The 26,127-nt window shown below is 39.9% G+C and overlaps 3 protein-coding genes across 12 annotated transcripts in view; 1 reads left to right on the top strand and 2 right to left on the bottom strand.

The window, feature by feature from the left end:
- LOC131432674 (PDF receptor) overlaps positions 1-26,127 on the bottom strand; it is a 550,466-nt gene that overhangs the window by 480,976 nt on the left and 43,363 nt on the right. The window lies entirely within an intron of this gene.
- On the top strand, positions 16,571-17,344 carry LOC131428842 (uncharacterized). Its single transcript, XM_058592899.1, has one exon. The coding sequence runs from the start codon at positions 16,571-16,573 to the stop codon at positions 17,342-17,344; it is 774 nt and encodes a 257-aa protein (XP_058448882.1).
- Positions 25,281-26,117, bottom strand: LOC131428841 (uncharacterized). Its single transcript, XM_058592898.1, has one exon. The coding sequence runs from the start codon at positions 26,115-26,117 to the stop codon at positions 25,281-25,283; it is 837 nt and encodes a 278-aa protein (XP_058448881.1).

Genomic DNA, 26,127 nt, shown 5'->3' with positions numbered 1-26,127 from the left:
AGCTTCGCTTTTGCATCGATTGACCAATCAGAGCGATGCATTCCCTTTGATATATCGCTTACTCCTTCAAAACCGTCGTCTATGGCAGGGAAATCCGGTATGCCGGAGATTTTCAGCAGACAAAATAAGACACTGCTCGCTACTAATCAAAATTTTATTCATATATAATTGAAAATACATGGCTTGATACATTCAAATCAAAACTTAGAAATATTTCCAATCAAATGATGAAATAATATTGATAATTGATACAAAATAGACTGAGCTGTAAGTGTTCAAAACCTAACCATATTTCTACGTGTATTTTTCCTTGAGTTTCTGATTTGCACCCCTATATAGAAAATAAAGATGTGTTCCACATCAAAAAGCAAGAAATTGAATTTTCATTGGAATTTGTTGATGGGGATCTGAGACCTAAGTTAATTTTAGTAAAGGGGTCCATGACCCAAAATAGTTTGGGAACCCCTGGCGTGGGTGATGAGAGATGCTGGTCATAATAATTCATCTTGAAACGAAAAACTTTTTGAACGAGCGCTTGTACGGACAAAACAATCCAGCTTGATTGAATAAAGTCACCCCTGATCAATATCATCCAGCACTCGTTGATCAAGGTCGTTCAGCACCTCGAATGCGAAAATTTAGCAAAGATTCGAAAAAAATAATTACCTCTCATTCTAGGTGAACGATGCATAAAAATTCACAGATGGTCTATTTGCTGATGAGCGCAGAATCCTTTTCTATGGTTTTAACAAATCGCTTACAATGCAAGTCAGTTCAATTTTCTAGAGAAATTTTAACACCGTGCCAAATCACCAAGTCGGCACCTAATGTTTCCGATAATTCAAGTTTCTCTGTCCGGTGAAAAATGAATGGCGACCCTAGTGAAAAATTGATTGCCAATATATTTCCTGATTAAAAGAAAACAATATGTAAAAGTGATTCACACGTGGCATCAGGCGACTATCACCGGCATGGATCGGTTACGGAACAGCAACATTAATTGTTAGATTTTCACATGAAGAGACACTACGTCAAATTCACGGAACATTTTAACGTCACCTACGTGAGTAATATTCGGCTAAAAAAATATTAAATTATTGTTGACGTCGACCGAAGTTAATTAATCGTCTGAATCATGTTAAATGCTGGTGTTTCCTGATGAAAACAAACCAATCTCATTTGCATTTGTGGTTGTAAGTGAGATGTAAGATCCCGTATAAACAGCAGTCGCAAAGATGAAATCTTCATACTCTGCTGGACCCGACGGTATCACGACAGCTATTTTGAAGAGATGTTCTAAAAACATTATAGTACCTCTACATCAACTGTTCCAACTGTTATTCACGACTCGAGTATTTCCCCAAGTAGCACACGTTATTACACTTCGATGACAGTAACTTTTATGAAACAATTTCATGGGACAAGTTGAAGACATTGCAACGTGCTTTATAACTAGTATGTAATCTGAAAAGTGTAAGAGGCGGAGTTTGTGTGACTTACCTAGAGTTGCCAAACAAGTTCTCAGTAACGAATATTTTGTTTGATCCAGCGCTCACTTCAGTCACAATGGAACAGACATTATAAGTTTGTGTCAAGTTACAATTTGTTGATGTTTTCCCCATTCAACATTTATGAGCAAAGATTGGCATCCGATAATCAGAACTACAATATAAAATTCAATCTTGTTTTAACTCACTATATCTACTCAAAACCGACGTGCTATTCGATATTTATGGTGAAGTTGATCATTGTACTCATTGAAAACGTGCGCGCTTTCAATATTTTATGTTTAAAACATCGACATACAAAATAATATTCATATTTTGTCCCGTCATATGAAATTTAGAGCTTAAAAGTCGAAATGAGTACAGATAGATTTTTTTTGTGATCAATATTAGTTTTTCATTAAACAAAGTTGAAACAATTGACCAAACCCAATGAATAAAAAGGCATTTTTTGAAATTTAATGAATACTTCATTCACTAGTCATAATGGTAGCATTTGCATAAGTTTTTCCATGCATACACTGCCGCGACAAATATTCTCTCTGGTAGAGAGAATGTACTTCTCAAAATGAAACACGTTTGCTTCGCACATATACGGACAAAAAATTGCGTGGAAGCACAGACATTATTAATTACACTCTTCTCCATTTGCCCTGGAATAACCCTCATTCACTGCCAAGTTACGAAAGCCGTGGGGTGTAATCTGAAACTTTTAGTAATTTAAATAGCTTTCCCGGAATAATTCGAAAGAAATAAATTTTTTGATAAACTAATTGAACAATAAATTCTTAGCAAGTCTATCAGTTTTGGCGCCCCTTGGATATTGGCACCCGAGGCGGTCGCCTTACTCATCTCACCCTCACTATGGCTCTGCTCAAAACTACTCCAATTGGTAGTCATTGCCAGTAGCCAAATGAACTTATTTCGGCTTCCCTGGTTTCTGATTCCCGGATTCCTCAGAAATATCTGCAATAGTGGAACTCACTTCACTGAGAAAGATGACCTAACCAATCTGAGAACATAATATTTTGTACACAAACTTTTATGATTTTCAAAAATCAAAAAAATTGTTTAAAGAATATCGCATAATAATAATAATAATAATAATAATAATAATAATAATAATAATAATAATAATAATAATAATAATAATAATAATAATAATAATAATAATAATAATAATAATAATAATAATAATAATAATAATAATAATAATAATAATAATAATAATAATAATAATAATAATAATAATAATCTTACTAACCACTATCGCATAAGTTTAACGGATCAAACATTTCTTACCTATTGCTTAAGAGTGAATAAAAGTACATTATAGTGAAGTGAAATTTATTTTAGCAAAGTTAAACAAATCAGTGAGTGGAAAATGGAACAGCACATCGCTGTGCTCAATCAGCAGATCGCCTCACAGGAGGACGAAATCCAACAACTAAGAATTGAGCTTGTAGGTGCGTCAGAAGCTGCCCAAGCGGCCCAAGTAGCAGCTGCCGAGGCTAGAGCAAATATGCTACCTCGAGTTGCAGTGGATCCCGAGAGTATTTGAAAATCTCTCCAGACTCCCCAGATCATTAGAGACCTTCCCAGTTTCGATGGAAACCCTATAAAATTTCATTCTTTTATTAGAGCCTACTACCGCGACTGAAATATTTTTCGGTAGTAGTGTGCCATCTAGTGGCTAGTAGTCATTACGGTGTTAACGTTTTTTTGGTGACAGTGCGCCACATAGCTGCAAATTGCAGAGGCCAATTCAGCCATTTATATTGATTGAAAACAACGTTTTAATTATAAAAATTAGTTGAATGGAAATGAAGTGTGCTAGCTAAGAAATGACAGCACGTTGAATTGGTGAATTCAACTAAAAAATAGCCATTTCAATAAATATTTTATTATTATTATGGAAATCAGAAATAAAAATCTAAATTAGCAAAAGTAATATTATTTTAGTTGTATCAAAAAATATCTAACTAAAATCAGAAAATCAACTTTTTTTTTTCGCCAAAATGCTGATTTCGGTCTTTTCGTGTGCATCGCAGAAAGCAATTATTCTCACACGCGAAATAAACCATTTAGTACACCTCCACCAATTCCACAAAAGCCAAATTCATCTCCACAATGGCCCATTAAACCGTTTAACAATAGACCACATTTTCCACCATTTTCACAAAAACCCATTCAATTTCCACCACAAAGACCAATTCAATTCACTCAACAAAGACCTTTTCCCTTCCAACAACCACGATTCCAATTCCCGCAACAACGACCATTTCCCTTTTCACCGCAAGGACAATTTCAAAATCCTCAACAGCGACCATTTCCGTTTCCTCAAAGAGTGATTCAAAACCCACAACCAAAGCCAACTCCAATGGAAGTGGATAACTCCATTAGAAGTAGGCAGATAAATTATATGAACCGTCCACATTTTCAAATAGAGGAATTTCCAACAAATTGTGATGATTCCTATTCCTATGATCGCAATGAATATTATTATTACGATAATTATAACCAACAATATCAAACTGCGTATGAAAACACTAACGAACCTCCACCAGTCGAAACAAACCCCCAAAATTTAGAATTCAGTTAAGCATAGCAAGGAAGCCGAAATTGAAGATCTAAATTTTTATCAAGTGGCGGCAGACTTTCATCCGACGTAAATAATTTCATCCCCTACATCGAAATAAACACTTCCAAAGGCATACTAAAATTTCTCATTGACACAGGTGCCAACAAGAATGATATTAGTACCAAACACGTGAACCTTGAAAAATGCAGATTTACCGAGTCAACCTCTATTCAAAATATCAATGGTTGTCATAAAATAAATCAATTTGTTGAATTTAACCCCCTTATTCAGATTCCTGGCACACAAAAATTTTATATCTTCGATATTTATCCTTATTTCGATGGATTAATTGGATACGAGGCATTACAATTGCTGAAAGCAATTATTCTTACTGCTAGTAACGAACTTCAATTTGCTTCTGGAAAAATTCAAATGCAGCGAAAATATCCCCATTCTCATCGAGTAAAATTAAACTCTAACGAGACGAAATTCGTAAGCTTTCGTGTTAATATCGATTTCCTTGTATCAGAAGATACTTTTTTTGCAACGATATACTCCTGCTCTCAGGCTTGTATAGCGCAGTGAATCGTCGAGCTTGTTTAGCCATAACTAATAGTTCGAACGAGTTATCGCGAATCGATATTAGTCAACCCAAGGAATTTGAATTAAATAATTTTGAAACCCAACTTTCACCAAAATTTGCTAAGTCATAAACCAGCGTTTATTCGATCAATTGCGATTGGATCACCTTAACTCAAACGAGAAATCGAAACTGTTGAACGTCATCAGTAGAAATCAGGGTGTACACTGAAGTCTTTTTTTATGCGAATTTACGTACCGCATAAAAAAAACCGCATAAATCTGAAAATTCGCATAAAAAAAACCGCATAACTCTGAAAATTCGCATAAAAAAACCGCATAACTCTGAAACTTCGCATAAAAAAAACGCATAACTCTGAAAATTCGCATAAAAAAAGTCGCGAAAAAAAACCGCATAAAAAATGGCCGCATAAAAAAAGACCTCAGTGTATTTTTGTTAGAAGGGGAACACCTTACCTTTACTAACGCAATAAAACATAGCATCAAAACAAAAGATGTTTTGCCCATTTACTCTATCGGTACCCTTTTTGTCATAAAGAGGAAGTACAAAAACAACTTCTCAAAATGCTTGAACAAGGTATTATAAGATACTCTGTCAGCCCCTTTGGCTCAAAGAACGCCAGAGAGTGATGGACAATGTTCTAAGAGAACACATTGGCCTAAGATGTTTCAACTATATGGATGATATCATCGTTTTTCCAAGTAGTCTTCAAGAACATCTGGATATATACATCGGTTGTTCTTGATACCGAACGGACGTCTTATCCTTTTGTGCTATTCGAGAGTCAAACCGTTCAAGCTATTCTCAAGTATTTCTCCCTACTCGATTTTAATTGTGCCGCGCCGCGTGTGCAATTCTCGAAATGAGCGAGAAAACACTTTTAAGATCGACTATTCGGCCTTTCCCGTAAAGCCGTCGTTCGTCGTTCGTTGGCTTGAAGAAAGAAGATGTGAAGCGACTGCAGTGCCACCGAGGTGGAGCGTGTGCCTTCGTGAAGGTCAGTGACCTAGAGATAGCACAAAGAGTTGTCGATGATCACGACGGATAACACGAAGTAGAGATAGAGGTGAAAAAGTACAAACTCCGAATCACATTCGAGGATGGAAGTGTCGAAGTGAAGGTGCACGACCTCCCCGAAGACGTGAGCGAAGAGAAAATAGTGAAATTTTTGAGCGCGTTCGGTGAAGTGCTAACGATCTGTGAACTGACATGGGGTGAAGGCTTCGACTTCGGAGGAGTTCCACTCGGAGTCTGGTCTGCCCGGATGATCGTTAAACGGAACATTGATTCGTGGGTTACGATTGACGGAGAGCAAGCGTTCGTTGTGTACAAGGGACAGCTGCAATCCTGTCGACACTGCAAGGAGCAGTCATACACAGGAATATCCTGTGTACAAAACAAGAAATTGCTCGTTCAAAAGAGCTACGCAAACGTGGCAAGCCAAAATGCACCACGACCGCAGCCGAAAAAGGCAGCTGCTAAGAAATCAGTCAATAAGCGACTGACCGTAGCAAGAGACTCAACACCACCCCCACTAACGGCCGAAACGTTTCCCGAACTGGCTAGACCAGCTGACATAACAGCGTACAGTAGCAGCCAACCTGCAACGATTGATTCTTCATGCCTGCCTCCGCAAGAAACGACGACACAACAAGCAGTGTTGCAAAACGACGAACTACCCAACACCAGCGCGAACGCAGTCGAACTGTTCAGGAAACCCAGCAGCAAGACACGAAACTAAATCGGCAATGGTAACGAAACCGACGATTCGTCTACTTCCACAAGCAGCCGAAAACTGAGAGGCCGACCGGCTGGCAAAAAGCCAACGTCGCTTCAATTAACATCGGCACGATCACGAATCACACGAAAATAAATGCGCTTCGTACTTTCATCAGCAGCCACTGGCTCGATATCGTGTGCTTGCAAGAAGTAGAGAACGAGCAACTCTCCTTGCCGGGTTTCGTCGTATTCTGCAATGTTGTTCACACGAGAAGAGGCACCGCTATAGCTCTGAGAGAACACATCCAGGTCTCTCACGTCGAGCGAAGTTTAGACGGGCGACTCATCGCATTGAGAGTCCAAGACACGACAATCTGCAATGTCTACGCTTCCTACGTATTACCTCCGGCACCGCACACAGCACGTTCCTCTAGCGGGTGACTTTAATTGCGTGCTTCGAACGTGCGACTCGAGCAGTCCAAATCCCAGTCCCGCACTGAAAACAGCTGTGTAGCAGTTACAACTACAAGATGTTTGGGAAAAATTATGCCCGCGGGATGCAGGTTTCACATACGTGAACAGAAATGCCCGGTCTCGCCTCGATCGTATGTATGTCAGCAAAGAACTTCGCGACAACTTGCGAACAGCACAAACGCATGTTTGCTCATTTACTGACCATAAAGCTCTAACACTTAGACTTTGCCTTCCTTCACTAGGACGCGAGCACGGTCGAGGTTTTTGGTCACTGCTACCCCATCTACTAACCGATGAAAATGTCACGGAGTTTCAGTATAAGTGGCAGTACTGGACCCGACAGCGCAGAAATTATCATTCATGGATGGAATGGTGGCTGTCATACGCTAAGCCCAAGATAAAATCATTTTTCAAATGAAAATCTCGCGAAGTTTTTCAAGAGTTCCACAGTCAACATCAGCGATTATATGCTGAGCTACGGCTAGCGTATGACGGGTACTATCAACATCCCGAAATGTTACCCACTATAAATCGTTTGAAATGCGAAATGTTGGCCCTTCAACGGAACTTCTCTCACACGTTTATGAGGATAAACGAAACGCACGTAGCAGGGAAACCAATATCAATATTCCATTTAGGAGAGAGACGAAGGAAAAAAACCGTCATCACTCAGCTACAGACAGAGCGGGAAGGAATTATCGAGGGTCCACATGCCATCGAGGCGCAGATAACAAATTATTTCTCTTGTCTCTACTCCGAAGATGTGACGGATGGAAACGAAAATGACTTTAACTCAGAGAGAGTCATCCCACCGAATGATCCACTGAACGAAGCATGTATGGACGAGATCACCACAGCAGAAATCTTAGCAGCAATACGAACTAGTGCACCCAAGAAATCTCCCGGCTGCGATGGCATCCCGAAAGAATTCTACCTGCGCGTGTTTGACGTCATCCACCGAGAGCTCAATCTGCTACTAAGCGAAGCCCTTACTGGTAATCCACCCGTTGCGTTCGTAGAGGGCATCACCGTGTTGGTTAAAAAGAGAGGAGGAGACAATACAGTCCGATCGTATCGCCCGATTTCGCTTCTAAACAGCATTTACAAGTTGTTCTCCCGCATACTGAAAACCCGACTAGAGCAAGTAATGAAGGCCCACCGCATTTTGAGTGACGGACAGATATGTTCAAACTCAGAGCGAAACATCTTTCATGCCACTCTTGCTCTGAAAGACCGAATAGCTGATTTGCGCCACCGTCGTCATGCCGGTAAACTCATCAGCTTCGATCTGAACCACGCGTTCGATAGAGTACGACACTCATTTCTTTTCGAAACCATGCGCTCGCTTGGCATCAATGAGGATCTCACACATCTGCTCTCTGTGATTGCGAGCCGATCCACATCGCGTTTGCTGATCAATGGACATCTTTCTCGCTCGTTCGAAATACAACGTTCAGTACGTCAAGGCGGCCCAATTTCAATGCACTTGTTCGTGTTGCAGTTGCATCCATTGATTAAGGAGCTTGAGCGAGTCTGCGGCAATGACTTGCTGGTGGCTTACGCATACGATATCACCGTGATCGTAACATCCAACGAGCAGATAGAAGCGATGAGAGTGTTGTTCGCTCGTTTCGAAACAGTTACCAGTGCCAAACTCAACCATCGAAAATCAATGGCAGTTAACGTTGGAGACTGGGAGGGGCATGAAATCAGTACCTCGTGGATACAAACAACAGATGCGGTGAAAATCCTGGGTGTTGTATTCGCAAACTCGATACGACTGATGACGACAATGAATTGGGATGTGATAACAAGTAAATTCGCTCAACTAATGTGGTTGCACTCTCCACGGCAGCTGACACTTCACCAAAAGGTTATTCTGCTGAATACGTTTGGCACTTCGAGGATATGGTATATGTCATCGATACTGCCACCATTTGCAGTACACACGGCTAAAATCACATCATCGATGGGCACTTTTCTTTGGAGAGGAATGATTGCCCTCGTCCCAATGTTGCAATTAACCCGCTGCAGAGAATAAGGCGGACTGAAGCTGCAGTTACCAGCGCTGAAGTGTAAGTCGCTCGCAATCAACCGGCATCTCCGTGAAATCGACTCCCTTCCCTACTATAGATCCTTAATTCACCACGCAAATCCCCGACCAGTAATTCCAGTAGATCTTCCCGACCTCAAACAAATCCTCTCAAATCTATCCCAAATTCCTCACCAACTTCAACAAAACCCCTCTGCCGATAAAATCCAACTATATTTTGTACAACAAACCGACCTGCCAAGGGTGGTTCGAAACAATCCGTCAATCGATTGGCATCGCTCGTGGCGTAACATAGCTTTGAAACAGCTCTCCTCGTTGCAACGATCGGAGCTATACCTGTTAGTGAACGAGAAGATCGAGCACCGCAAATTGTTGTTTACTATGCACCGTACTCCAGACGAATTCTGCATACACTGTGGAAATCAAACGGAGGAGACCCTCTGCCACAAATTTAGTACCTGTACTCGTGTCGCGCCGGCTTGGACGGCCCTACAGCTGAGATTAACAGGTATCACAAACGGATGGAGGCGTCTATCGTTTGAAGAACTTGTAAGACCTGCTCTCAGAAGCTTAGGGAAAAGAAAAAAAGAGGAAATTTAGAGGATGTTCATTAAGTACATCAGCTTCGTTAACGAAAATAACAATAGGATAGATGTAGCCGAATTAATGTTTCACCTTGATATGTAATTTAAAAATGACTTAATTTAACACATGACAATAAAACACACTTCTACAAAAAAAAAGGTATTATAAGATACTCTGTCAGCCCTTGGCCTTCTCCGGTTTGGATCGTCCCGAAAAAGATGGACGCTTCCGGTCAACAAAAATGGCGATTGGTAATCGACTATCGGAAGTTAAATGAAAAGACTATCGATGATCGATATCCTATCCCGAACTTAACGGACAACCTCGATAAACTCAGGAGATGCAATTATTTTTCCACGCTAGACTTAGCATCCGGTTTCCACCAGATCGAAGTTGAAGCGTCAGAGAGCCAAAGAGCGAAAAAGAACTTAAAAGCTTTCTCGGAATTTTGGGTTACTATCGGAAATCTATAAAAGATTTTGCGAAAATAGCGAAACATGTAACAAATTCACTTAGGAAAGGCGAAACCATAATTCATTCTGAAGAGTTCATTAAACCATTTAAAAAATGTAAAGCAATTCTCACTAGTAATGTCATACTCAAATATCCAGATTTTGATAAACCCTTCATTTTAACTACAAACGCCTCTAATCATGCAATTGGCGCTGTTCTTTCACAAGGACCTTTGGGTAGAGACAAACCCATTGCGTTTGCCTCACGCACATTGAATAAATATGAAGAGAATTATTCAACGATCGAAAAAGAACTCTTGGCGATCGTTTGGAGTTGTAAACATTTTCGACCGTATCTCTATGGAATAAAATTTACGCTCTACACCGATTATAAGCCGTTAACTTACAGTTTGAATTTATAGGAACCGAATCAAAGCCGAATTCGATTACGATGTTCAATACAAACCTGGAAAACGAAACGTCGTAGCAGACGGATTGTCTAGAGTTGTTCAAGAAATTAACGTTAACGAAAATGAACTATCAACAGATAACGCAACAGTACATTCCGCAGACACGGATGATTCCGAAAACTGAAAAACCTTTAAATTATTTCAGTAATCAAATAATCCTTCAAGTTGGCCCCGAAGAAAATAATATTCATCAAGAGGTTTTTCCGAGAGTTCATAGAAGAACCATTACAAAATTAATATTTGGTATCCCTCAACTGATAACAATATTTAAAGATTTTATGGACTTGAAACGCAACAATTGCATATTGTGTCCCCAAAGTTTGATAAATACGATTCAAATAGTATACAAAAATTACATTAAGGACTATTCACACATATCCGGTCCGGTTCAGTGCCGGCACGACACCGTGCACGGATACTGATATTATTTCATTCGTGTTCTATGCACGTATTCACACCTATCCGGCACCGTGCCGTTTCAGTGCAGCTCGCCGTCAGTGTAGCGTCCGTCCGGTAAACTCAAATTCGTCGTCACCGATATTTTTTATTTTCACTGAACTCGGTATGTCAATGCATTGGCTGTGCCTGCTAATCACAGTGAAAGCAATGGTTTGGTCGAAAGATTTCATTCAACAGTTGCAGAAATCTTTCGATGTATAAAGCCCCAGTACAATGACCTTACACACAAATAAATTTTCTTAATTGCTTGTACTTTGTACAACAACACCATTGATTCAGTCACCGGCTTTAAACCGAGAGAGATTTTCTTTGGGCTAAAGGACGAACACGAACGGCCTCTTGCTATTCAGAAAATGATAGAAGGAAGAGACAACTTCTATAATGAGGTAATTTTGGCAAACGATAAGACACGATCAAAAAATTTATCCTTCCACAATAAAGGAAGAGAAGAAGCACCTCACATAGCAGACGAAGAAATGGTTTTCAAAAGGATTCAAGGAATTAAAAAGAAAACTAAAGAAAGATTTTCACCAATCAAAGCTATGGAGGACAAACAAAGAACGATCCTCGATAGGTCCGGCCGGGAAATTCACAAAGAAAACATAAAAAGACTTTGAAACTAATATTTGTCTTTCTTCCAGGATGGACTTTCGGATCATCGCACTCATTTTTCTCATTCCCTTTTCCTGTCTTCAATTAATTCAAATACATGACATTTCGAATAAACCGGGTGCGTTAATTATGAGAGTTGGAGAAGGAAGAATTAGTTTAGGCTATGATAAGGTTTTGCACATTATAGAATTAAATCAGTTCCAGAATTCAATTACTACAATTAAAAATGTGTTGAATCGAATCGACAATAAAACAGAAGATTTTTCAAATTTAATCGAATTAAAGCTTTTAATTATAAATGATACCTTCATGAGCCTTCTCCCAAGAAACAGAAAGGTAAAAAGATCAATAGAAGTGTTAGGAAACACTATCAAACTAATCACCGGAAATTTAGACGCCCAGGATTTGAGAAATATTAATGCAGATCTATATGCACTGAAAAACAACGAAAATAGCTTATTAAATGAAAATAACAAACAAATATCTATCAATGCAAATTTTCAAGAACGAATTAAAATTGTAAACAATCAGATCAAGGATCATGAGAATAGTTTAGCTAAGATTTTACTCGAAGAAGATTATCTCATAACTGAATCCACTAAAATTTCAATCTTATTTCAATTAGATATGTTCTTAAATTCATTACATTCTATAGAAAATAGCTTATCACTCGTCAAGGTCAACATAATTAACAAACAAATTTTATCAAATAGCGAACTAGAGGTCATCACAGCAAAGCTTACCAAGCAAGGATTCAAGATTGATAGTTTAGACGAAGTGTGCGTGTACCTGACAACTACAGCGTTTTATCAAGGAGATAACGACGACACGACCAGGCACTCCGAAGAAAAATCTGCATTAAAGCTGTTAGCTAACGATTCACCGTCAGTTACCACAAATCTAGCGACCCCTTGTAAATGATAAAAATAATCTTCTCGAGCAACACTGTTTAGGTTGCTATGGACAAGTTACCAAGGAACCCCAAAACAAATAAACATGTTTTGAAAGCGGTGGAATAGTTCTATTAGTGTTAAACTTTGTCCAAATTAACCAGAAATGCATTTAAATGAACTCAATTTTCGGAATTTAATCGAAACTATGGATGAAACCAACGAACGAGGACAATGATCTGCTTCCAGCGATTCATCCGTACACTTCAACTGCTAGCTTTTCTGGGCAGTAGGATTCGGTTTAATATGCCGGTGTCAAAATTGTTTTGTGTCGATTGATTGCGCAGCAGTGGAAACAGTATTTCACCTTGTTGGCCACTATTCGAGGATTACTAGTGGAATTCCACAAAGAAATCATTTTACCGTACGTTATGCAGGTACCGCAGAGCACTAGCCTCGCTCAGCTCGTTGTCGGTCATTTCCATGTCTTCCTCGTTCGTTTGCGCTGAGCTGTTATCACACAACGGTTTCAAGTCAGCAGTGAATTATGCATCCCAATGTCCCTAAGACCTGAATTTTGAACTTGGCTTTATAAAAGGCATAACTCATACTCTTCAATTTTTACATTACGCTCGAGGCAGGTAAATCCATTAAAATGTTCCGTAATATAATAACCGATCTGAAATTTATTTTGTTTACATTCATTTTGCCTTCGATATGCAGTAACCATGGTTATGGTGACTGTTATTCAAAATCAATAAATATATCAACTTGTGCTGCCAGTTTAAAAAAAATCACTAGCGTTTTCGATTTGACATTTCCAGTTACTGAGGGGTAGTTAAATTTACGATACAGTTTTGATAGACGAGTGGCAGGTCGTGTCGTCGGAGATAACATCATCATCAGCATCAATATCCCTAACGTACAGCCTATTGTGTTTGACAAAACGCTTTTATTACCGCTACCTGTGAACAACAAAACAGCGAACATTGACCACAAAGTAATCTTCAAACATGAAAACGAGACGTTAACCTTCTACAGGATGCCAAGAAACGCCCAGAATTACGATCTGTAAACGAGAACTATTGACAAACATCAGTGCAGATGATTGCATCGCACCGTTGATTAGAGGTTTGAACGGAAAATGTCCCTTCTCAGAATTGCCGCAAACCTTCGAATATGAATTACCCGCGCCTGGTATCATACTAGTCAAAGCGCTCACCAACAAAATTACTTTGAGCAGCACGTGTGGAATTAATCAAAAAGAGATGAAACGCAATTTTCTCGTCTCATTCCACAATTGTACCATCATTATTGGAAACAAACTATTTGAAAACTATGAAATTCAATTCCGTCACCCTATTATCACACCACTAAGGTCTAATCAAATCGCAGAAACACATCTGGAAAAATACGTCAACATAACCAAGTTACATGACCTACATATCGAAAACAGGAAGAACCTTCAATCTTTGGAATCGAAACAACATTTATCAATTGGTTCCTTCATATGCGCAGTTATTCTGATTATAACAATTCTAGGTATCGTTTATCATAAAACCAAAATATCTTCAACAGCATTAGTCGAGCGCACGGGCCGTGCTTCCATAAGGGATGGAGGAGTTAAAGGCCAGTGTTTCTCAAGAACGTCACCAGTATCAGACGATCGAGATTCCCACAGAACGAATACCACGGCATCGACTACAATCGCCGCCCCAGCGTCAGTCACGTACACGGTAAACAAATTTTGTATCGCGTTACCGGCGCTAGGGAATAGCAAATCGACAGGGTTCTCACGATCGGCAGCTAGCTAGGTTAGGCTTAGAGTAAAGTTAGAACGAAAATAAAGTTTAGTTTCAGTTTAACCTCAGTAGAGAAAAGAGTTCTGTTGTTTTTAAACCATATATATATAAATATATATAAATATATATATATATATATATATATATATATATATATATATATATATATATATATATATATATATATATATATATATATATATATATATATATATATATATATATATATATATATATATATATATATATATATATATATATATATATATATATATATATATATATATATATATATATATATATATATATATATATATATATATATATATATATATATATATATATATAGACCGTCTGCTTCAACGCATCCTCTGGCGTTCCAAACGTGATGAACCTCTCAGTACATTCGAGCTTCAAACAGTTACATACGGTTTTGTCTCCGCGCCTTTCCTGGCAACCCGCTCTCTCCAACAAGTTGTGCAGGATGAAGGATCCAATTATCCTGCCGCTGTCGATGTTGTGAAACACGATTTCTACGTCGACGATCTTCTTTCTGGAGCTTCTGATGTCCAATCCGCTATTCGTCGTTGCAAGGAAGTATTCGCCATGCTTGCGTCAGCTGGCTTCCCGCTGAAAAAATGGGCATCAAACTCCGTTGAAGTCCTCGCCGAAATCCCAGAAGAAGATCTCGCGTTATCGCCGCTACATGACCTCCAAGACGAACAGTCCGTTTGTACACTCGAACTCGTGAGGGAGCCGAAATCCGACATGATGCGCTTCAAGGTTCAGTTACTGTTACCCGAATCCGTCCTCACCAAACGAAAGGTGATTTCGTATATTGCACAAATATTCGATCCGCTCGGTCTTGTTGGCCCGATCATCACGGTTGCGAAGCTGTTTATGCAGAGATTGTGGGCACTGAAAACCGACGTAGGACATTCATACGAGTGGGATCGTCCGCTGCCTCCGCATCTGCAAAGTGAATGGAAGCTGTTTCATGGTACATTGAATGCAATTTCCGTCATTCGCATTCCGAGATTTGAGTCGCAGGCCATGATCAAATCCACCGAGCTTCATTTCTTCTCAGATGCTTCAGAGAAAGCTTAAGGAGTATGCTACTACGTTCGTTCGGAATCCGCTGAAAGGATTCGTGTTCGATTGCTAACGTCGAAACCCACGGTCGCTCCGTTAGCCACCCGTCATTCCATTGCGCGCTTAGAGTTGTGTGCCGCTGTGTTATCGGTTAATCTGTACGAGAAGGTGATGAATTCCCTTAAGGTATCGTGTGAAGTGTTCTTCTGAGTTGATTCGACATTCGTTCTCCATTGGCTTCAATCGTCTCCATCCTGTTGGAAGACGTTCGTGGCAAATCGTGTTTCCACAATTCAATCTACCACCGCATCCTGTACTTGGCGACACGTTCCCGGAGACTCCAACCCTGCAGATCTCATCTCTCGAGGTATCAACCCAACTGATATCGGGAATTTAGATTTCTGGTGGGTGGGACCCCAATGGCTATCGACGCTTGATCAATCGGTTGTATCCGAGAGCAAGAGCAATGTGGCTCTGATAGCTGTAAGCGTTATCGATCCGTCGTTCTCCGATCGTCTGTTTAGTCGATAGTTTAGTGATACGATTTACGAAGCTTCGCCGTTCCATCGCATATTGGATGCGATATCTCCGCTGTCTTTGAACAGTCGTCCAGAAGACCAAACCAGAGCCGTTCGAGTCACTTACAACCGTCGATCTGCGCGAGGCTGATATAGCCTTGTGTCGCATAGCCCAACGAGAAATGTTTTCGAAAGATATTTCCAAGATAACACGACAAGATTCGTTAAAGTGGCTCAAGCCGAGCATTTACCCAGACGGTATTATTCGAGTCGGTGTAAGAATCAAGCACGCCGCAGTCTCCGAAGATGTGAAACATCCGATATTACTACTTGCAAAACATCCGCTATCTACATTGCTGTGTGAATATTACCACAAACAACTGCTACATACAGGACCCCAGTTAACGCTCACCACGATGCGACAAAGGTTTTGGGTAGTTGGAGGTCGTGATCTCGTTCGCCGTACTTACCATCAGTGCCATAAGTGTTTCCGTAGCAAGCCTCGTTTGATCCAACAAAATGTTGCAGACTTACCATCTTCACGAGTCTCACCGACAAGACCGTTTTCCGTTTGTGGTCTAGACTATTGTGGACCAGTTTACATCAAGTCACCAATACGGAACCGAGGACCAACGAAGGCATACGTATCGATCTTCTGTGTTTCTCGACCCGTGCTGTTCACATCGAATTAGTGTCCGATTTATCCACGCCATCGTTTCTGGCTGCTCTTCGCCGGTTTGTCGCCCACCGAGGAAGGATGAGCGAAATTCATAGCGACAACGGAACCGCGTTCAAAGGAGCATCCAACGAGCTCCACCGAATCCATCAGATGCTGAAAACCGACCAGGGAGAACGTAAGCAGATTCTCGATTGGTGCACCGAGAATGAAATTGCGTGGCGATTCATTCCACCTCATGCTCCGCATTTTGGCGGCTTGTGGGAAGCAGCCGTTAAGTCAGCCAAACATCATCTGTTGCGTGAGATAGGCAACGTGCATGTCAGCTACGAGGACATGACAACTCTACTCGTTCAAATTGAGATATGTTGGAACTCCAGACCGCTCACTGCAATACCATCCGATCCGTCAGATTTGAAGGCTCTGACCCCAGGTTATTTCCTTGTAGGAACCAACTTACAATCCGTGCCAGAAACGTCATTAAGCGAAGTGCCGGACAATCGACTGTCGCATTGGCAGCTCACCCAGAAGCGTGTCCAACGAATTTGGGCAAGGTGGTATCCGGAGTACCTTCAGCAGCTGCAGTCTCGTGCTTTGAAGCTGATTCCAGCTGTCGCCATTGAACCTGGATGTGTTGTGGTGGTCAAGGACGATTGTCTACCGCCAACCCAATGGCCTCTCGGGAGAATCACCAAGGTGCACCCGAGCAAGGACGGTGTAGTTCGCCTCGTCACCCTGAAGACAGCTTCTGCAGATTCAGTTGTGCGTCCTGTAGTCAGGCTCGCCTTACTACCAGTTGCAGAAACGCAATCCAGTCGGTCTGACCCGTGCTCAGACAATAAAAACGCGAAATAAAGTGTTGAAGTATCCTTGCTACTTCAAGGTGGCCGGAATGTTGATGATACTTAACTTGTACATATTTAAAACCTAAACTTACATTTAAGTGAATTAAATCGAAACCTAAAATAATTAAACCTATAATTAAATGAACTTAATCTAAGCTCCGTGAATTTATAACTAATCTACATACTATAAATTATCATATCTTAAATTCTACTTTTTATAACCCGAATATAATATGAACCACCCTACGAATGCGCGCATAAAATGTGTAAACAATGATACATTAAACGAATTCGATATCCGAACCAACAAAGGCAAGTGATCGCGCTAACGATCGTACACAGAAGTAACTACTACACATATACAATAGACTGCCTGCCGTGTGAGGAAGATTGTGCAATAGGCATCCTTCGGCAGTAGTAAACCAAGTCCCGTATTGTGCGCATATCCTCTGTCGAGCGATATTTTCGGTAGTAATTCTAAGGTGCAGTAGTTCAACCCCCCACAAAGTGCAGTGAAAAAGATCATTGCTAGTAGTGCTAATTAGACTAGCGAAGAAAAAGGGCCCTTAAAAGTGAATTCAACCCTACTGAAGAAAGGTAAAAAAGACTTAAGTGTAGTGCAAGCCGGGTAAAAAAATACGGCATTGAAACGACGGTTATCACCGGTGTAAGCCATCTGGGCCGTCAACTGAAGACGGAAGAAAACCCTTCGGATACCGGACAGCAAGTAAGTCGCCCCAACAATCTTCTTCCACTAAAAGTGCGCCTTTTCATGCTCCTGAATTTCTTAGAACATTATTTAATTTATTTTTATTCAAATGAAAAAGTTATTGAATAAAAACTGTTTTTTCAGACGCACCCTAAGTTGCCTAAGGACCACCCTAAAACCACAATGGCCGAAAACACAGTTTATAAAGTGCAACTAATGTAGCGAAAACTTTAAATCTCTATTCCTGCTAATTTTGCTTCCTGGACCATTGTAACTACTTACAAATCTATATATATATATATATATATATATATATATATATATATATATATATATATATATATATATATATATATATATATATATATATATATATATATATATATATATATATATATATATATATATATATATATATATATATATATATATATATATATATATATATATATATATATATATATATATATATATATATATATATATATATATATATATATATACTAGCTGACCCGTCGAACTTCGTCTCGCCAGAAGAATTGTCAAAAGACTAAGTGGTCAACGTTTCTCTCCATTATTTTTCTGATTACTTAACCTACAATTAAATTCGAATTCGACACACACTCGCTTTAGCTCAAAAAGAAGAAATAACACCAAAGATTAATGTGAAAATATGTAATACCTCTGTTTAGCGAAAACTAAACAAATACACAGATTTCTATTCTGAACAGTCCGTTTTAAGGAATTACTCATACGTAAATGTTCACCCGACAGAACAAACTTCGAAGCAGTTTCTTATACATAAAAAAAATCCATTTTTGTGTTCGGTAATAATTTTTCCGGCAACGATCTATACAATATTATTTTTACTGAAAGCTACTGAATATCGGAAAATCCTATGTAAAAGTTACGATTATTTATTGTTTACTGACACGTTCTGTGAACTCTGAAATGTCATTTCTCTTGACGAACTCAGTGAAAGTTTTACCAATATTCGGAAAATTAATAAAAAATAATGAAGCATTTCGGTAATCATCACTATACATTCAGCAGAAATAAAGATCTGTCAAATAACATAATTTTCGGACGTAAAGATGTGAAAATTTCTAGATTTGCAGAGAAAAAAAAGTGGTGCGAATTGATTGCTTGCGAAAAATAGATAATACTGATTCCTAGCGGTAATTTTTCATTTAGTGAATCTATTCAAAAAGCCTTCTACAACTTTTTATTTCAGCACTCTAAAAATATGAAGGGTGATCCCATATTCTACTAAATTTCATCCGAAAGATAATTGATCATTTTATTTGAATAAATTATTTCTGGAGAGCAAATGTAATTCAATTCATTCATCACACGCAAAAAAAATAATTAATCGGATGAAAATATGTTCTGTAAACCAAATGACTTCTTCCTTTCCCAGATCTCTAATACAATTTACCAAAAAATTGTAACACTTTACGGGTCAAGACGTTTACATATTTTTAGAATTGTTTTGTAAATTTCGCCGAACGTCGCTATAGAATGATGAAGAAGTCATTAGAATTATGACAGATCGAAGTTCAGTGGAACTGTACCGCAAACTGTATCAGCAAATAAAACTTTTACTGAACAGATTACCGAATGTCCAGCTGTTTGAAAGTCAGTAAAACTGTACCGACATCCGTAAAAATAATTCGATGTGTACAGCTTTTGAGCAGCGAGAAATTTTTCTAAGAATCTGTTCTGTACGTTCAAGTTATCAAAAAGTACTATGCGTATTTTAGAGCTCTAATAAAGTGGATATTTTCAGGTACTGTGAAACTTTTGATTGCTTGGAGACGACTATTAAATTGTAATTTGATATTGATCTTACCAGTTTGAACATTCTTCACAGAATATGCAACATGAAATAACAGTCTCAATTCATTATGGTAATCATCTTGAACATTGATATCTAATAACCACTTACCTTGTGCGCTTAGTCTAATCTAAATCATTAGAAAGAAAAATGCAAGGAAAATCTCTTAGTGTGACCTTAGCGCTTCTACAGCGCAATCTTTACATTGATTCATTAAAAAATTTTCTGATTTGTTAACCCTTATGCACTCGAATGGGTACCCGGGTACCTTTTCGAATTTCAAAATAAGAAATTTCTGAGTTAGGTTTAAACTAAGATTCTGCAATTCGGTCAATTCCAAGAACTAGTTGGACCATAACTTCTCATGCTTTGACTTTTCATTTTACAGTAAGGGGGGTCGAATGGGGGGGCTCAAATTTTTTTTATTACGTAAACACCCGAATGGGTACCCGGGTACCCACAAATAAAAATGCTTGTAACTAAGGCAAATTCCATCCGATTTGAATTTTTTCAGTACGGGTAAATTCAGAAATTTATCCACTTTTCGATGGCCGTGTATATTGCTGTAGTAGGTTCTTCTGGTTCCCGTTAATCCGGATTTCCGTAGAATGTTCCGACACTTGTGTTTTCCACCATAAATGTCATTTACTAATTTGAAACTTTTCCAAACCAGCTATTTGAGAAAGGCCGTACCAAAATGAAACATATGTAGAATACACAACGCTGCCAACTGTTGCAGGACATCTCACTTATACATATTTACATCGCCTGAGGCCGAGGGGCACGCAGACCGAATTGATTACATGTTCAATTTCAAAATTTATTGTTTTTGTTACATTTTCATTACACTCCTTATATTTTTATTACCTGAAATTTACTACTGCTTTCACTAATTTTGATTGCATTTAATTACATTGCATACATAACACAAAATTTGGTATTGCGTGCTCCTCGCAATAGGCCTGAAGTACATAATAATTTTCAAACTGAAGATAAGAAAGTGAAGTATATAAGGGAACATACATAAAGTACGTCACGCGTTTAGGGGGGAGAGGTTTCAAAAATACGTGACAATACATGGTGAAAAGATTGAGAAATGCTCGACAAAGGGGGAAAGGAGTGGTAGAAAAATTCAAAATTTTATGTTACGTACATAACGGATGCCCCCTGAAATATATAAACATAACAACTCAGCATAGCACTTGATTTCATATAGCAATTCTTAGATAAGATTACAAAAATACGTGAAATCCGTGTATAAATGCCTCGATGTCGGAACTCATTTAGGATATCCGGGTTCCTGGGAACCAGGAGCACCATGTCCATCTTTATGGGTACCAATCCCAAAGAGCTTAAGTTCCTGAATCCAACAGTGCTAAAATTACTTCAATCGGTTGAAAAATGCTCAACTTACAGCGATTTAAAAAAATGGGTACCCGGGTACCCATTCGGGTGGTTAAAGGTGTTTTTTTTTTCGAGTGCACAACGGTTAATCTTGTCCCCGCAATTTACTATCTACTATTCATCTGACTCCATTGAACACAATTCATCAACTGAAAAATGATATCAAAACTTCTTCTCTTGCCTACAACGGTTTTCTAGAACAGTCATTGAGTCATTCATGTCGTTTTCGCTTGATGCCAAACCTAACCCAGCTTCCACTCTAACTGCTGTCAAACCGTTTGTTTGAAGTCAGTTTCGAACCTAGTTTCAACGTTGTTGAACTGAAAATCGAGTCAGTTTCGAACCTGGTTTTTAAATCAGTTTTACTCAAACCCCCGTTGCTAAGTGCGAAATCAACACAGTTTCGTGAAAAGTGTTTGTTTGATGAAACTACCTTGGGTCAATTTCATATTTTTCAAGCGAAAACGACATTAGTAAGCAATAATTTTGATACCCATTTGAGCACGTGGTTCGAAATGACGAATCACATCCATCAAGCATGCATGTGAAATCTCGACACTAAATATCTCGTTGCGCGCCAAACAATTTTTTCAACGATCTAGTATTCTTTCCTTCAACGGTCAAGCACTTATGCAAATCGTTGCGCGTCATCAATCGTAGATCTAGCAATCTTTGGCGATTTTTGCAGTGGAAAATTCCATTGTCCATACAAAATAACTTTATTGGTTTTTCCCACTTTTCCGTTAAGTTTTACTAATTTTTTTGATGTACGAACCCGGTGGGGGTAAAAACTGATCAAACAAAAAAAAAGCATCTCAATCCGTCCATCCGTTCTTACGTGATGCGATTACAAAGAATGATCTCTGCATTTTTATATATATAGATATATATATATATATATATATATATATATATATATATATATATATATATATATATATATATATATATATATATATATATATATATATATATATATATATATATATATATATATATATATATATATATATATATATATATATATGGTCCTTAGGAGACTTAGGGTGCGTCTGAAAAAACAGTTTTTATTCAATAACTTTTCATTTGAATAAAAATAAATAAAGCAATATTCTAAAAAATTCAGCAGCATGAAAAGGCGCACTTTTAGTGGAAGAAGATTGTTGGGGCGACTTACTTGCTGTTCGGTATCCGAAGGGTTTTCTTCCGTCTTCAGTTGACGGCCCAGATGGCTTACACCGGTGATAACCGTCGATTCAATGTCGTATATTGTGCGGTGAACGACCCAAACATGGTTAAAGCCGCTAATAAACGACAACAACAACAACAACAATGTCGTATTCTTTTACCCGGCTTGCACTACACTTAAGTCTTTTTTATCTTTCTTCAGTAGGGTTGAATTCACTTTTAAGGGCCCTTTTTCTTCGCTAGTCTAATTAGCACTACTAGCAATGATCTTTTTCACTGCACTTTGTGGGGGGTTGAACTACTGCACCTTAGAAATACTACCGAAAATATCGCTCGACAGAGGATATGCGCACAATACGGGACTAGGTTTACTACTGCCGAAGCATGCCTATTGCACAATCTTCCTCACACGGCAGACAGTCTATTGTATATGTGTAGTAGTTACTTCGATGTACGATCGTTAGCGCGATCACTTGCCTTTGTTGGTTCGGATATCGAATTCGTTTAATGTATCATTGTTTACACATTTTATGCGCGCATTCGTAGGGTGGTTCATATTATATTCGGGTTATAAAAAGTAGAATTTAAGATATGATAATTTATAGTATGTAGATTAGTTATAAATTCACGGAGCTTAGATTAAGTTCATTTAATTATAGGTTTAATTATTTTAGGTTTCGATTTAATTCACTTAAATGTAAGTTTAGGTTTTAAATATGTACAAGTTAAGTATCATCAACATTCCGGCCACCTTGAAGTAGCAAGGATACTTCAACACTTTATTTCGCGTTTTTATTGTCTGAGCACGGGTCAGACCGACTGGATTGCGTTTCTGCAACTGGTAGTATGGCGAGCCTGACTACAGGACGCACAACTGAATCTGCAGAAGCTGTCTTCAGGGTGACGAGGCGAACTACACCGTCCTTGCTCGGGTGCACCTTGGTGATTCTCCCGAGAGGCCATTGGGTTGGCGGTAGACAATCGTCCTTGACCACCACAATACATCCAGGTTCAATGGCGACAGCTGGAATCAGCTTCAAAGCACGAGACTGCAGCTGCTGAAGGTACTCCGGATACCACCTTGCCCAAATTCGTTGGACACGCTTCTGGGTAAGCTGCCAATGCGACAGTCGATTGTCCGGCACTTCGCTTAATGACGTTTCTGGCACGGATTGTAGGTTGGTTACTACAAGGAAATAACCTGGGGTCAGAGCCTTCAAATCTGACGGATCGGATGGTATTGCAGTGAGCGGTCTGGAGTTCAAACATATCTCAATTTAAACGAGTAGAGTTGTCATGTCCTCGTAGCTGACATGCACGTTGCCTATCTCACGTAACAGATGATGTTTGGCTGACTTAACGGCTGCTTCCCACAAGCCGCCAAAATGCGGAGCATGAGGTGGAATGAATCGCCACGCAATTTCATTCTCGGTGCACCAATAGAGAATCTGCTTACGTTCTCCCTGGTCGGTTTTCAGCATCTGATGGATTCGGTGGAGCTCGTTGGATGCTCCTTTGAACGCGGTTCCGTTGTCGCTATGAATTTCGCTCATCCTTCCTCGGTGGGCGACAAACCGGCGAAGAACAGCCAGAAACGCTGGCGTGGATAAATCGGACACTAATTCGATGTGAACAGCACGGGTCGAGAAACACAGAAGATCGATACGTATGCCTTCGTTGGTCCTCGTTTCCGTATTGGTGACTTGATGTAAACTGGTCCACAATAGTCTACACCACAAACGGAAAACGGTCTTGTCGGTGAGATTCGTGAAGATGGTAAGTCTGCAACATTTTGTTGGATCAAACGGGGCTTGCTACGGAAACACCTATGGCACTGATGGTAAGTACGGCGAACGAGATCACGACCTCCAACTACCCAAAACCTTTGTCGCATCGTGGTGAGCGTTAACTGGGGTACTGCATGTAGCAGTTGTTTGTGGTAATATTCACACAGGAATGTAGATAGCGGATGTTTTGCAAGTAGTAATATCGGATGTTTCACATCTTCGGAGACTACGGCGTGCTTGATTCTTACACCGACTCGAATAATACCGTCTGGGTAAATGCTCGGCTTGAGCCACTTTAACGAATCTTGTCGTGTTATCTTGGAAATATCTTTCGAAAACATTTCTCGTTGGGCTATGCGACACAAGGCTATATCAGCCTCGCGCAAATCGACGGTTGTAAGTGACTCGAACGGCTCTGGTTTGGTCTTCTGGACGACTGTTCAAAGACAGCGGAGATATCGCATCCAATATGCGATGGAACGGCGAAGCTTTGTAAATCGTATCACTAAACTATCGACTAAACAGACGATCGGAGAACGACGGATCGATAACGCTTACAGCTATCAGAGCCACATTGCTCTTGCTCTCGGATACAACCGATTGATCAAGCGTCGATAGCCATTGGGGTCCCATCCACCAGAAATCTAAATTCCCGATATCAGTTGGGTTGATATCTCGAGAGATGAGATCTGCAGGGTTGGAGTCTCCGGGAACGTGTCGCCAAGTACAGGATGCGGTGGTGGATTGAATTGTGGAAACACGATTTGCCACGAACGTCTTCCAACGGGATGGGGACGATTGAAGCCAACGGAGAACGACTGTCGAATCAACTCAGAAGAACACTTCACACGATACCTTAACGGAATTCATCACCTTCTCGTACAGGTTAAATGATAACACAGCGGCACACAACTCTAAGCGCGCAATGGAATGACGGGTGGCTAACGGAGCGACCAAGCGACGTTAGCAATCGAACACGAATTCCTTCAGCGGATTCCGAACGAACGTAGTAGCATACTCCTTAGGCTTTCTCTGAAGCATCTGAGCAGAAATGAAGCTCGGTGGATTTGATCATGACTTGCGACACAAATCTCGGAATGCGAATGACGGAAATTGCATTCAATGTACCATGAAACAGCTTCCATTCACTTTGCAGATGCGGAGGCAGCGGACGATGCCACTCGTATGAATGTCCTACGTCGGTTTTCAGTGCCCACAATCTCTGCATAAACAGCTTCGCAACCGTGATGATCGGGCCAACAAGACCGAGCGGATCGAATATTTGTGCAATATACGACATCACCTTCCGTTTGGTGAGGACGGATTCGGGTACCAGTAACTGAACCTTGAAGCGCATCATGTCGGATTTCGGCTGCCGCACGAGTCCGAGTGTACAAACGGACTGTTCGTCTTGGAGGTCATGTAGCGGCGATAACGCGAGATCTTCTTCTGGGATTTCGGCGAGGACTTCAACGGAGTTTGATGCCCACTTTTTCAGCGGGAAGCCAGCTGACGCAAGCATGGCGGATACTTCCTTGCAACGACGAATAGCGGATTGGACATCAGAAGCTCCAGAAAGAAGATCGTCGACGTAGAAATCGTGTTTCACAACATCGACAGCGGCAGGATAATGGGATCCTTCATCCTGTACAACTTGTTGGAGAGTGCGGGTTGCCAGGAAAGGCGCGGAGGCGAAACCGTATGTAACTGTTTGAAGCTCGAATGTACTGAGAGGTTCATCACGTTTGGAACGCCAGAGGATGCGTTGAAGTGGACGGTCTTCAGGGTGCAGTTGAATCTGTCGGTACATCTTCTCGATGTCGGCTACTATGGCGATCGGGTGCGTACGAAATCTCATTACGATCGAT

The sequence above is a fragment of the Malaya genurostris genome, chromosome 2, assembly GCF_030247185.1.
Source record: "Malaya genurostris strain Urasoe2022 chromosome 2, Malgen_1.1, whole genome shotgun sequence".
In the NCBI taxonomy this organism is placed as follows: Eukaryota; Metazoa; Arthropoda; class Insecta; order Diptera; family Culicidae; genus Malaya; species Malaya genurostris.
This window is presented reverse-complemented; position numbering and strand designations above follow the sequence as displayed.